Raw genomic sequence first — 15,791 nt, forward strand, 5'->3', positions numbered from 1 at the left:
CTGGAGTGTGTATCGTAGAGATAGGATAGGAATGGTGGGAGGGGGGGGTATTCATTCTGGTGAAAGAAGAATTTGTAAGCTACGAAAAAGTTAAAGATGAGAGACATGAAATTCTAGGTGTAAGGCTCGTTTCTAAAGATAATAGGCAACTTGATATATTTGGAGTGTACAGACCGGGAAAGGGTAGCACTGACACGGATTCAGAATTATTTGATAAGATAATCAGCTATGTAGGAAACGCCAAGGAAAGGAAATGTGATTGTTGCGGGAGATCTGACTTTACCAGATGTCAATTGGGAAGGAAATGCGAACGACAGGAAGCATGACCAACAAAAGGCAAATAAGTTATATGGGAAGGCCATGTGATTCAGAAAGTGATGGACCAACTAGAGGGAAGAATATTCTGGATGTGGTGGTGGGAAAAACAGATGAGCCCTGTAGAGAAACCGAAGTAAGAGATGGTATTAATGATCATGAAGTTGTTTTTGTTGTAGTTAAAAATAAATGTGAAAGAAAGGAAGACATTAAAATTAGGACTATTAGGCAGTACCATATGGCTGATAAAATGGGCATGAGGGAGTTTTTACGAAGTAACTATGATCGGTGGAAAACGGTAAATAAAGATGTAAACAGACTCGGGGATGGGTTTAAAGCAGTTGTTGAGAAATGTGAAAATAGGTTTAAAGGTGGTAGGGAATGGTAAAGATCTACTATATTATAACAGAGAAATAAAGAGACTAAGGAGGTGCAGGTTGGAAAGAAATAGTTAGAAATGACTGTGGAAGTAAGGAGAAATTGAAGGAACTTACTAGGAAATTGAATGTAGCGAAGAAGTCAGCTAAAGATAGCATGACGGCAAGCATAATTGGCGGCCATAAAAATTTTAGTGAAAAATGGAAGTGTATGTATACGTACTTTAAGGCAGAAACAAGTTCGAAGAAGGATATACGAGGAATCATTAATGAACAAGGGGAGTGTGTATGTAAGGATCTTCAAAAGGCAGAAGTATTCAGTCTGCAGTATGTAAAGATTGTTGGTTACAAGGATAATATACAGATAGAGGAGGTGACTAATAATAAAGAAGTATTAAAATTTACCCTTTTTGTTTTTTGCTTGTTGCTGTACGTTGCACCGACACAGATAGGTCTTATGGCGATGATGGGATAGGAAAGGCCTAGCAATGGGAAGGAAGCGGCCGTGGCCTTAATGAACCTTTTCACTCCCACGCCCGAGTTAACTTGGACATCCGAGTGTCTTCTGTTGTCCCAACCACGAGTTAACTCGTATTTCAAATGTCCCGCTCTCTCCCGGTGCCGAATTTAGTCATGTGTTCCAGTTCTGTTGCTGAACATGAGAATGCATCATCTGACAATGCTCAGAGAAGAATACAGCTATCTCGATACATCGCAAGCGCCATATATTTAGTCTTGACCCTTACACTATTCTTTGACAGCTGTCTTGAGTCACCCAACATGGCTGCATCCACGAACACTAGTAAACAAAGTTTGATGGAAAGTGATATTTTAGATGTTTTGGGTAATGATGACTAGTCTGACTATTGCGAGGATAGTGAAGATAATATATTAGTGAATGATTCTGTGGAAAGTGATAGTAGGAGTGATTTATCTGAAGGTGGGGAGGAGGAGGAATTTGAAATCAAACCTGATCACATGGTGCGGAAACGACCGAGGTTAGTGCCACCACATACAGTTTCTCGTAGAACCTGAATAAATGACGCTAATTTGATACCAATAAAACACAATTTTGACCCAACCCAGTCTGACATTAGGGACAAACTTAACCTCAATGAACATTCTACCGAATACGAAATATTCATTACGTTACTCACAAAGGATTTGTTTTCCCACATATCAAAGGAGACAAATATTTTCGCGAGGTGCAGGCAACTCCTAATGTCTCACAACAGAAAATGAACGCATGGCATGATGTAGACGAGGCTGAATTGATTGTTTTTTTTTCTCTAACCATGTTGATGGGTCATGTAAGGAAGCCGAGTGTTGCAGATTACTGGAGCCTACATCTTCTCATAAATACTTCAATATTTGTGAATGTCATGTGTCGCAACAGATATCAGATGATTCTAAGAAGTTCAATGACAACAATACGACGACACCTGGAGATAGGCTACATAAAATTAGACCAGTAATATCAGCTCTGATGCATCCAAATAAAGTGATAGTGCCATTTGAAAACCTTGCCATTGATGAAACTTTAGTGCTTTTCAGGGTTGTGTGTCATTCCTCCAGTACATACCACCAAAAAGGTCAGGGTTTGGTTTGAAACTCCTTGTGTGAGCTGACTGTGAAACTGGTTACATTCTGGATTTTATCATATGTTGGTAAAGGTACAGAAATTGACTTTGAGGAATTGAAAGAGGCTGGAATATCAGGAAAGGTTGTTTTGACACTGATGAGGCCATATTTTGACAAGGGGCATAAACTTTTCATAGATAATTGGTATATGTCTCCATTTCTTTGTGAGAAACTCCACGAGAAAGGTACAAATGTATGTGGAACTGTGAGAATTAAATAGATCAGGCTTGCCAGGACCAATTGAGAAGGAACTCAAGAAAGGAAGGACAGAAGTTCATCATACTGATAAATTGTTATTTAATTGCTGGTGTGACAGGAGAGAAGTGTATACACTTTCAACAATGCATGACAGTAAAATGGTGACCGTAACAAAGTGTGATAAGCAGGTCCTAAATCCAAATTAATAGTGGATTATAATGAAAACATGGGACCAGAGGATTCTGCTGATATGCAGCTCAGCTTCATCGAGTTTAGAAGAAAGTGTATCAAATGGTACAGAAAACTTTTCTTTCATATTCTGGACATTATTGTTAGGAATGCCTGCATAATAATGAATATGCTAACAGGATCAAACGTGTCCCTGAAGGAGTTTAGACTGAACCTCATTCGCCAAATGCTGGAGCAGTTTGGCAGCCCCCAGGAAACTACCAAGAAGGAAGGCCGTCCATCATCCTGTCCACCACCAATGAGACTTGTGGAAAGACACTTCCTGTCTCCTATACCAGCTACAGCGAGCAAGAAAAGGCCTACCAGAGAATATGCAGTGTGTTCCAGGACAAATAAGACAAGCCATAAGAGGAAGGAAACTAGATATGAATGTGTCAAGTGTAGTGCTTCACTTTGTGTACACCCCTGCATGGAAATTTACCACACAGTAGTGAAGTTTCGATGAAAATGTGAAGGGATAATGTTTTAATTTCATTTTTGGTCATAAAACTTTGTAAATAGTTGTAAATATAAAATAAATATTAGCTTATTTCAGCTAGTGTGTAATTATTCAAAATAACTCGGGATGGGGCATGCATAAGCAGGAAAGATAGTTGGGAGTGAAAAGGTTAAGGTACAGCCCCAGCATTTGCCTGGTGTGAAAATGGGAAACTACAGAAAACCATCTTCGGGGCTGCCGACAGTGGGGTTCGAACCCACTATCTCCCGGATGCGAGCTCACAGCTGCGCGCTCCTAACTGCACGGCCAGCTCACCCGGTAAAATTTACCTATGACAACAATGACATTTAGAGTAAGATACAAAAGATAAAAACTAGAAAAGCAGCTGGAATTGATACGTTTTTGGGGGATATACTAAAGACAATGGGTTGGGATATAGTACCATATCTGAAGTACTTATATGATTATTGTTTGCCTGAAGGAGCTATACCAAGTAAATGGAGAGTTGCTATAGTTAGCACCTGTGTATAAAGTAAAGGGTTACAGACATAAAGCTGAAAATGACTGGCCAGTCAGTTTGACATGCATTCCATGTAAGCTTCGGGAAAGCATTCTTTCTGACTATGACATGTTTGTGAAATTAATAACTGGTTTGATAAAAGGCAGTTTGGGTTTAGGAAAGGTTATTCCACTGAAGCTCAACTTGTAGGGAACCAGCAAGATATAGCAGATATTCTGGATTCAGGAGGTCAATTGGACTGTATCGCGATTGACCTATCTGAGGCTTTTGATAGGGTAGATCATGGGAGAATACCGGCAAAATTGAGTACAATTGGACTTGACAAAAGAGTGACTGAATGGGTGGCTATGTTTCTAGAAAATAGACCTGAGATAATTAAAGTAGAAGACGCTTTATCTGTCCCTGTAATAGTTAAAAGGGGAATTCCTCAAGGCAGTATTATTGGACCTTTGTTTTCTTATATATATGAATGATATGAGAAAAGAAGTGGAATCAGAGATAAGGCTTTTTGCAGATGATGTTATTCTGTACAGAGTAATAAATAAGTTACAAGATTGTGAGCAACTGTAAGATGTCTTCGATAATGTTGTGGGATGGACAGGAGGCAATGGTATGGTGATAAACGGGCCTAAGTCAGGTTGTGAGTTTCACAAATAGGAAAAGTCCTCTCAGTTTTAATTAATGCATTGATGGGGTGAAAGATCCCTTTGGGGATCATTGTAAATACCTAGGTCTTAATGTAAGGAAAGATCTTCATTGGGGTAATCAAATAATATGATTGTAAATAAAGGGTACATATCTCTGCACATGGTTATGAGGGTATTTAGGAGTTGTAGTAAAGATGTAAAGGAGAGGGCATATAAGTCTCTGGTAAGACCCCCAACTAGCGTATGGTTCCAGTGTATGGGACCCTTACCAGGATTAATTGATTCAAGAACTTCAAAAATTCCAAAGAAAAGCAGCTTGATTTTTTTCTGGGTGATTTCTGACAGAAGAGTAGTGTTTCAAAAATATTGCAAAGTTTGGACTGGGAAGACTTGAGAGAAAGGAGATGAGCTGCTCCACTAAATGGTATGTAATACCAACATAAATGGTCCGTTATTGGGCATTCACAAATAGGAAAAGTCCTCTGTTTTAATTACTTGTATTGATGGGGTGAAAGTTCCCTTTGGGGATTATTTTAAATACCTAGGTCTTAAAATAAGGAAAGATCTTCATTGGGGTAATCTCATAAATATGATTGTAAACAAAGGGTACAGATCCCTGCACATGGTTATGAGGGTATTTAGGGGTATGTGGTATGTTCCGAGTTCTCAGTGGAGAGATGGCGTGGGAGGACATCAGTAGACAAATAAGTTTGAGTGGTATCTTTAAAAGTAGGAGAGATCACAATATGAAGATGAAGTTGGAATTCAAGAGGACAAATTGGGTCAAATATTCGTTTATAGGAAGAGTTAGGGATTGGAATAACTTACCAAGGGAGATATTCAATAAATTTCCAATTTCTTTGCAGTTGTTTAAGAAAAGGCTAGGAAAACAACAAATAGGGAATCTGCCACCTGGGCGACTGCCCTAAATGCAGATCAGTAGTGATTGATTGAAAATCGCCCTTATCATTTCCGTGCAGAGTGACATTATACTAAATAAAAATTTTTTTTATTTTTTTGCGAGGAGGTCGCAGGGCCTCTAAAGATTCGGGCCCACCTGCATTGCAGGCTTAACGTTACGCCCCTGGTGCCTCCGTTTTAATTCCCACAAATAAGAATGCTTCTACAGATCTTTTAGTCGGTCAGAGCAAAGCATTAGCGCCAGGAGACTCGTGAGGCGCGTGAATAACCTGCGCACAGCACTCCAACTTACAAGATCATCGCTCAAGGCTAGCAACTCAGAATTGCTCGTATATTCTCGCGTACCAGGTTGCTGCTATTCTATGGTAGAGTAGTGCACTGTCGCTTTAAATTTTAAAAACTGTATTGATTTTTTTTTTTACATATGATTGATCAGTGCGGGAAAATTGTGGCAGAGAATAAATTTTTTTGATGATCGATGTGATAAAACGATAGTTCGAGGAACGATAGATGCGGGAAATTGAACATTGGTTTATATATTAATATTTTTGGGACTGAATAAATTGAACGATGAATGTGGGAAAATGAATGTTCCGGGTACGATGCATCAAGGGTTTACTGTAGCGAATAAAAAGTATAATTTTTTTTTTAAGTCATGAATTTCATGTTTGGTCCATATTGAATAGAGATTACAAAACAAAAAGTTAAATTTTACAAAATCCACCTTTTCAGTACAAGATATGTTGTTGATTAAAATTACAACCTCATTTATTAAATGGTACACTCCTCGTTTCTCTAGTATGCCTTTTCAGTGACACTTAGGCTATCTATGACAACTGTTGGTGGAGCTGTAGAGGATCAAACCAGCCTTTGGGCGGAATACCCAACATGCATACCGGTTTCAACATCCATGGACGTCATCATCAGCCAAATAGGGTCATTAAACAAAGATACACATTAAAGTTACAACACACAAAGTTGTCCCTCATAATTAAAACTGTCTATAACAAGTTAAAATACAAAGCATATTTATGCTGAATGTCCAGGTTTGAAAGAAGACTTTGACAGTCCTAAAATTTTTAGATTTGGGTGCTTTGTACAGCATGGGCAGCCAACGTTTGTAGAGAAATGTATGCATACGTTGGCTGCTGTACAAAGCATTGTCACAGATAGGTCTCATGGATAGGATTGCCTTAAAGCAATGAAAGTCTTTTGAGAAGGAAGTGGCTGCCACATAAAACTTGAAGGTCTATACCTGGAATGTGTCCAAGAACTCATTTACAATGCTTATGCAATATAGTAACTGATAAGGGTGATAGAAAGAAAGGGGTCTTAATCTCTATAAATTAGTGTGGAACAAGAAAGTGCCCATAAAAATCACAATGACTTTGCATAAATTGTACCTCGATCCCAATCTCACACACTGCTTTGAAACTTGAATTTTACTGAGTTGGCCATGCCGTTAGGATCTTGTAGCTGTAAGCTTTCATTCGGGAGATGGTGGGTTCAAATCTCACTGTTGGCAACACTGAAGATTGTTTTTCCATGATTTCCCATTTTCACACCAGGCAAAATTAAGACAACAGCCACTACCTTCCCATTCCCAGCACTTTCCCAGCCTTGTGTCTCTGAAAACTTTGATGTGTTTCAGCAATGTTAAACCAATATAGAAAAAAATCCTTGAACATTATGAAACAGAGATCTTGGTAACCTGCATTGCTGAAGAGACCAGTGCAGGTGACATAGCAGTATTAGGTGAGGAGTGTAAATATCTGGAAGAATTGGGAGTTGAGGAACTTCCTAGGAAAAGTTGAGATCAGCAAGACTTCAATGGTTCTGTCATGCCAGAAAAAAATAATCCAACTATAGCCCTTCTGAATGTTGTTCAGTCTGAGGGCCTGCCAATTTTAATTAAGTTAATTTTAAGTTAATTTTTCATGTGTCATATGTTTTTCATATGTTTTCTCTTTCAGGTAGTTTATAAATTTTTGTACTCGGTTAGTTTTGGCAGACTGAAAAGCCTAACAGTTATAAAAAAAGTAAAGTTAAAATAGAGGATCTTTGTTGAGTTGTATTTCTTAAAACAATAATCACTACTACCACTCACCATTCTCACGTAGTAGTAGTAGTATACTTTGAACTAGCCCTCGGTTCCAAATAAAAATCCCTGACCTGGCCGGGAATCATACCCTGTGCCTCTGGCTAAAAAGCGCTAGACCATAGTATTGGCAAGAAGAATGCAGAGCATGAGAATACCATACCATCTGCATACATGTAGAGGATCATAGCACAAAGGAGACTAATGGGAAGACTGTGCACCAGCTGAGAAACTATGTAAAACATAGAGGAATGAGTTGGAGCTTCAGAGTAGAGACTGAGGCATACCTAGACAGACAACTTAGATGAGGGCTTGATAGACACCACTCTACTGGGCAAACTGGAAGGGTTACGTTATCATTCCTGACATCATAGCAGTGTGTTGGATCCTTGCATTTCATATCATTGAGGAAATGTTTCACATTTTGATTCCTTAAAACAATTATGTTGACAATCTAGTGTGTACATTATCAAAAATATTGGGCTTGTCACCAGCTTCACTAATAGTGTTTGCATTATTTTTAAACAGTGTCTTGTTTTCATAAATGCATACACATGTATGAAATTTAAAAAGAATTGCCTCTCTTGGGTCTGTTAAATTCTTTCATGGTGCTGTACTTTTCTTTCCTGACAGTATTTTCTTTTGATCCTTTTAAAGTAGTGCTTATGTAGTGAAATACATGAACTATTGGAAGTCAGCTGCAAGACAGTGAAGACTATTAATTTATTTACAGATGGTGAATGAGACTTTAGCATTCACACGTGATGTGGTGGAGGGTAAGAAAAAGGCTGCCAAGAATGAAAATGAGTTTATTTACCATGAAGAGGTTCCGGATCGAGATTTATTACCTGACGTAAAAGGAGCATCACTGGTTAAGGGTATTCCTTTTTCTGTCAATGATCCTGAAGTGGCGGGACCAGATATTTTTGCTCGTCTTGTACCTATGAAAGCTCATGAAGCGTCTTCCCTATACAGGTATGTGCACAATTATTGAGAGTTTTGTTTTTTATATTTTGACCATAATGATTGTAAGAAAATGATTTAAAGTATTAGTATGACCATGACTGACCATCAGTGTCCCCCATTAGACCTCCCTAATCATTAATTGCCTTGCCGGGTGTCTTTTTTACTTATGGCTTGTTCTTGTGCATATTTAATGTTCTTTATTTTCTCCTTCTTGAATTGCAGGTAAAATCTCCATGTCGCATTCATTTCTAAAAATGATCATTGTAATAGGAAGCTTCAGTGCATGTTTTTGCCAATTTTTTCTTCCTGGAATATCCATATGGTTCATGTTTGTGGGTTACTGTAGTCACATCCTAGTTCGTGAACCATGGGCAACGGCTGAGTGGCCTAGTAAATGGTCCTGAGAGTCGGGATACCAGTTGCTATGGAATGGGAGTAAGCATCTCAGACATATTCTGAGTCATGGCTCTCCTTGTGCTCAGGTGGCTAGGACTATACAATTCACCGGTGGTCCATAACCCGTTAGAGGAGAGATCCTCACTTGGACTATGTGCAAGTAGGGTAGCATCCTGCTTCATGAATTTACCGAGCTCAGAACATTTTAAGCAAGCCTCGGACCTATGGGAGTAATGGAGTCCCACTCCCATTTGACAGGCGAGGGACTCCTTGGAAACAACTTGGCGAACTAAATGGAATTCGATGGGTAGCTATCAATATTAATGGGGCTTATGGAAGTAAGAAGGTAGAACTGGCTGAGTCAGCAAAGATGATGCATCTGGATGTGCTAGGAGTAACTGATATTCAGGTAAGGGGAGATAACGAGGAAGAGATAGGAGATTATTAAGTGTACTTGACTGGTGTTAGAAAGGGAAGGGCAGAGTCTGGGGTAGGGCTCTTCATCAGGAATACCATTGCACGCAACATAGTTTCTGTTAGGCACGTAAATGAGTGAATGATGTGGGTAGATTTGTCAGTTGGAGGAATTAGGACAAGAATTGTGTCCATGTATTCACCTTGTGAGGGTGCAGATGAGGATGAAGTTGACAAGTTTTATGAAGCAATGAGTGACATCGTGGTCAGGGTCAACAGCAAGGATAGAATAGTGCTAATGGGCGATTTCATTGCGAGAGTTCGGAATAGAACTGAAGGATACGAAAGGGTGATTGGTAAATGTGGGGAAGATATGGAAGCTAATGGGAATGGGAAGCGTTTGCTTGACTTATGTGCTAGTATGGGTTTAGCTGTTACAAATACATTCTTCAAGCATAAGGCTATTCACCGCTACACATGGGAGGCTAGGGGTACCAGATCCATAATAGACTATATCTTAATAGACTTTGAATTCAGGAAATCTGTTAGGAATGTACGAGTTTTTTGCGGATTTTTCGATGATACAGACCACAATTTGATCTGTAGTGAACTAAGTATCTCTAGGCCTAGGGTAAAGAAAGTGAAATCTGTCTGCAAACAAATAAGGGTAGAAAATCTCCAGGACGAGGAAATTAGACAGAAATACATGGATATGATTAGTGAGAAGTTTCGAACAGTAGACAGTAAGTAGGTTCAGGATATAGAAAGTGAATGGGTGGCATACAGGGATGCTGTAGTAGAAACAGCAAGGGAATGCCTAGGAACAACTGTGTGTAAAGATGGGAAAAGGCGAACATCTTTGTGGAATGAAGTGAGAGCAGCCTGTAAACGTAAAAAGAAGGCTTATCAAAAATGGCTCCAAACAAGGGCCGAGGCAGACAGGGATTTATACGTAGATGAAAGAAACAGAGCGAAGCAAATAGTTGTTGAATCCAAAAGGAAGTCATGGGAAGATTTTGGTAATAACCTGGAAAGACTAGGTCAAGCAGCAGGGAATCCTTTCTGGACAGTAATAAAGAATCTTAGGAAGGGAGGGAAAAAGGAAATGAACAGTGTTTTGAGTAATTCAGGTGAATTCATAATAGATCCCAGGGAATCACTGGAGAGGTGGAGGGAATATTTTGAACATCATCTCAATGTAAAAGGAAATCATTCTGGTGGTGTTGCAAACAGCCAAGCTCATGGGGAGGAGGAAAATGATGTTGGTGAAATTAAGCTTGAGGAAGAGGAAAGGATGGTAAATAAACTCCGTTGTCATAAGGCAGTAAGAATAGATGAAATTAGACCTGAATTGGTGAAGTATAGTGGGAAGGCAGGGATGATATGGCTTCATAGAGTAGTAAAATTAGCGTGGAGTGTTGGTAAGGTACCTTCAGATTGGACAAAAGCAGTAATTGCACCTATCTATAAGCAAGGGAACAGGAAGGATTGCAACAACTATCGAGGTATCTCCTTGATTAGTATACCAGGCAAAGTATTCACTGGCATCTTGGAAGGGAGGGTGCGATCAGTCGTTGAGAGGAAGTTGGATGAAAACCAGTGTGGTTTCAGACCACAGAGAGGCTGTCAGGATCAGATTTTCAGTATGCGCCAGGTAATTGAAAAATGCTACGAGAGGAATAGGCAGTTGTGTTTGTTTCGTAGATCTAGAGAAAGCATATGACGGGGTACCAAGGGAAAAGATGTTCACTATACTGGGGGACTACGGAATTAAAGGTAGATTATTAAAATCAATCAAAGGCATTTATGTTGACAATTGGGCTTCAGTGAGAATTGATGGTAGAATGAGTTCTTGGTTCAGGGTACTTACAGGGGTTAGACAAGGCTGTAATCTTTCACCTTTGCTGTTCGTAGTTTACATGGATCATCTGCTGAAAGGTATAAAATGGCAGGGAGGGATTCAGTTAGGTGGAAATGTAGTAAGCAGTTTGGCCTATGCTGACGACTTGGTATTAACGGCATACTGTGCCGAAAGCCTGCGGTCTAATATCTTGGAACTTGAAAATAGGTGCAATGAGTATGGTATGAAAATTAGCCTCTTGAAGACTAAATTGGTGTCACTAGGTAAGAAATTCAACAGAATTGAATGTCAGATTGGTGATACAAAGCTAGAACAGGTCGATAATTTCAAGTACTTAGGTTGTGTGTTCTCCCAGGATGGTAATATAATAAGCGAGATTGAATCAAGGTGTAGTAAAGCTAATGCAGTGAGCTTGCAGTTGCGATCAGTAGTATTCTGTAAGAAGGAAGTCAGCTCCCAGACGAAACTATTTTTACATCGGTCTGTTTTCAGACCAACTTTTCTTTACGGGAGCGAAAGCTGGGTGGACTCAGGATATCTTATTTACAAGTTAGAAGTAACAGACATGAAATTAGCAAGAATGATTGCTGGTACAAACAGATGGAAAAAATGGCAGGAGGGTACTCGGAATGAGGAGATAAAGGCTAATTTAGGAATGAACTCGATGGATGAAGCTGTACGCATAAACCGGCTTCGGTGGTGGGGTCACGTGAGGCGAATGGAGGAGGATAGGTTACTTAGGAGAATAATGGACTCTGCTATTGAGGGTATGAGAAGTAGGGGGGAGACCAAGACGACGATGGTTAGACTCGGTTTCTAACGATTTAAAGATAAGAGGTATAGAACTAAATGAGGCCACAACATTAGTTGCAAATCGAGGATTGTGGCGACGTTTAGTAAATTCACAGAGGCTTGCAGACTGAACGCTGAAAGGCATAACAGTCTATAATGATGATGTATGTATGTATGTATGTATGTATGTATGTATGTAATATCCATGATGCGGTATGAGGGAGATTCAAAGCTTTTGTTTCAACATCCTCCATATACAGAACAAGCACTATTTTCTGTATATTAGTAACAAACATGTTTTGTACTACAAGAGCATGCTCCAATTCTATCAAATCATTTTTAACCATGCTCATATATATATATATATATATATATATATATATATATATTTTTCTTACAGAAACTGGAGTTATTTTGTTGTGTAAACTTGTCAGTGATTGTGAATTGGTGGTTATTTTGAACAAGTGGGACAAACTGTATGAATGTAGGAGTCGGTTATTGACGTTTACATAAATTTGAGAAAGTTTTCTCTACTCTGGCTTCACATCCATTACCTCCAGCTGGTACACAAAATGTTTTTCTTACAGAAACTGGAGTTATTTTGTTCAGAAACACACACGAGGCATCCATGGCTAGCCTTACGCCTTATATAATTTAGCTTTCAGCTGACACATTTCACTTGTTTTTTTATTTAATTTTTTTAATTCAAGAATTTCATCTTTAAGTCTGTTTTGAACTCAGAATAATAGATAAGTAAAATTAAAAATCCACGTTTTCCATACTAATGTATATTATATTTCACTTGTGACTGCACATCTAAGCTGTCTCCTTTCAGTCACATTGTTCGCATATTATCCTGTTTTCAATTTATGAAAACATTTCATTTTGTCTGCAAAATGCCCAGTGGTTACTATTTATTATTATTATTTATTTATTTATTTATTTATTTATTTATTTATTTTTCCTCTATTCACACACCATACCGTTACTCTTGACCTCATCATACTTTCTTCCTGCAGCACAATTACCAATTTACTCTGCCTCTTCATTGTGGATCTTTTCTTTAGCTGTGAAGGATTTACCGGTATAAGTAGAACTCTCACTAGCCATCCTAAACACATGCTCTTGTTTAAAATGACCCGAGATGAAAGTGACACACTTCTCACCAAATTGATTATAATATTTGGTGGGGTGCAACCATTATATGGATAGAAAGCCCACTGTGTTAAATTCATGCATTCAAATCGTATCCTGTTATTACAGTGAAACCTCGTTAGTGCGTTCCTCATTAATACGCTTTTCTGCTAAACACGTCGTAAATTCAAAGTCCCGATTCTCATCATATTAACCCTTTAACTGCCTACATCCGATTGATTGGACGTTTCGGCAAAAATTTTTTTCAAAGTTATTTATTCGTTTTAATAATGTATAATACATGGTTTGGACTAGAATTGGATTAAATAACACTAAACACAACAAATTTTAAAGTTGGTAGCACTGATAACCTTCTAGAAGCTGATGTTTTGTTGTAGTAGTTGGCAGGAGTAAGTCTGCTGCCAGGTGCTAGCACTTGCTAGTACTTCTCCTGTCTACAAAGGCCGAGGCGAAAAGTGAAATTAAATTAAAGAAGAAAGGAAACAAGTTATTTATAACCAGCAAGCCATCTGTTATTCAGCAGTACATTTCTTACATGGGTGGAGTTGACACATAAGATCAAATGCTATACTGCTATTTAGATTAGCGCCTGACACTTAAGTATTCTAAAAAGTAACATTTCACCTTTTTGGAAAAATGATGATTAATCAACTTGTACATTTTGTATAAAGATAATCCAGACAAAACCCCTATCAAGACTTGACTTCACAATTTCATTAGTTGAGGAGCTTGCTGCCAAGTGGCTTGGTGACCAAGCGGCAATTCAGCTCCCACGTGCGTGCAAGAAACCCCTTACTCTTTTACCGGGGGGGAAAAAAAAAAATACACAACTGTTCCGTATGCAGCAAGATTAGTACTAGTCAAAGCGGTAAAAGGAAAAAGACCAGATACATTTTTAAAGAGTGTAAGAAGGGTGTACACCCTTTGTGCTTCCCTAAGCACATTTGCTAGAGCAAGTCATAAACATGTGTAAATGATAATCAACTTGTATCATATTTTTCAGGGAAAAAATGAATTTTTGAGTGTTCAGTTTGTGTGAAATAGACATGAGTATTCTTTCTTTTTTTACTTAAAACGGACCAGAAACTGCAGCCATTTGCATATAATGTAGATTTTAAAAATTCACATTAAAATACCGTATTTCACGGCATAATCGTCGCCACCGCGTAATCGTCGCATCCTTTATTTTCAATACAAAAATCGGACTTTAAACCTTTAATTACATAATCGTCGCACGTCCAAATTTTGTTCACTAATCTGGTTAAAAGGTAAATGGAACTGCAACGTAAGTTGCACATGAATGCGCAATTTAAATACGTGTATGGTTTATGGGCAATTTGGTAACACAGTCACGTTTGCGACATGTTGCACAACATATAAATAAATAATACCGGTATATGTACGACGCATGGCTTACCGGTAGACTATCGGCAGTTTGACAACGTGGTCGCGAGACAGTGTACTATTTATTCACCACCTACATATTATGCTTACCGGTAGGCTATCGGCAGTTTGACAACGTGGTCGCGAGACAGTGTACTATTTATTCACCACCTACATATTATGAGTTCTCATTTGAAATACGTAAGGCTGTAAGTTATCGCTTATCGGCAACGTCGCCAGGAAATACCGGCTAGGTAGGTTGAATGGACCTCGAACCAGCCCTCAGATACAGGTAAAATTCCCTGACCCGGCCATGAATTGAACCCGAGGCCTCCGTGTAAGAGGCAAGCACGCTACCCCTACACCATGGGGCCGGCTCCTGTGTTATTGCGCACGAAGTGAAATCCAAGACGATAACGCAGATTTCCACGGAATTATTCAGCCGAATTATTTACGATGTCTCAGTTGTCATCGCTAGACTCTTATCTTACTACTACGTCATAAGTGTCCGGGCATGGGATGAAAACTTTTATCCAAGCAGTCAAGATAATTATTATCCAATGCTATTAAAGTTTTATTTTATAAACTCGTCAGTAATGTAATGTAAAATCATCAATAACTGGGAAGAAATATTAACCTAATTACCGTATGTTTAAAAGAAATTGAAAAAAATGAATGTTTGTTACTGACGTCTCGGAATACAGTCAACTATACAGTAGATCTACACCGCGCTAGCTAGAGCTCCGGTTTGCGAGCTTTGCGCAAGCGCAGTAGTGTGTCGCAACCAACGAGCTAAACTGATAAATTGTTGCATGCTTCCTTGCTGCCTAACAGTATTGGCTGCTCTGGAATGGACAGATCACAGATGCATTTATTTGTTTCAGATTGACGTGATTACTGTAGACATGTGTGCGTGAGAATTTGTTTTTAATTTGTGTTTTGGGTGTTTGCAGAAATAATTTGTTTTAATAGTGAACAATTACGGAAAGTCATTTATATCGCAAAACATTAACGTGTGAAGCATTTATAAGCGATTATGGGTAAATATAGAAACTATTCTGCGGGCTTCAAGCTAAGCGTAATTGCCTTCGCTGAACAGCATGGGAACAGAGCTGCAGAAAGAAAATTTTCTGTGAGTGAAAAGTTGGTGCGTGACTGGCGGAAAGTAAAAAACAAGCTAAAAAGCACAAACCCTTCTAGACGCGCGTTTAGAGGTCCTAAAACAGGGAAGTTTCCTATAATTGACGAAGAAGTGTTTAGGTACGTCAGTGAAATACGTAACAATGGCTGCAGTGTATCATATGAAATGTTACAAATTAAGGGACAGGAGGTAGCGCGCAAACACAACATACTGGTAACTCAGTTTAAGGCGACTCGTGGGTGGATTAAGGGGTTCATGCGACGACACAATCTGTCAGT

General features: G+C 38.9%; 1 protein-coding gene across 3 annotated transcripts in view; it reads left to right on the forward strand.

Annotated features, from left to right (window-relative positions):
- The window catches only part of mop (myopic), a 310,174-nt gene that overhangs the window by 48,206 nt on the left and 246,177 nt on the right, over positions 1–15,791 (forward strand). For all 3 annotated transcript variants that reach the window (XM_067151489.2, XM_067151488.2, XM_067151487.2), the window contains exon 7: positions 8,139–8,380. In XM_067151489.2, the coding sequence (XP_067007590.2) occupies positions 8,139–8,380 (242 nt within the window). The remainder of the gene's footprint in view (positions 1–8,138; positions 8,381–15,791) is intronic.

This window comes from Anabrus simplex, chromosome 7 (genome assembly GCF_040414725.1).
Source record: "Anabrus simplex isolate iqAnaSimp1 chromosome 7, ASM4041472v1, whole genome shotgun sequence".
NCBI lineage: Eukaryota > Metazoa > Arthropoda > Insecta > Orthoptera > Tettigoniidae > Anabrus > Anabrus simplex.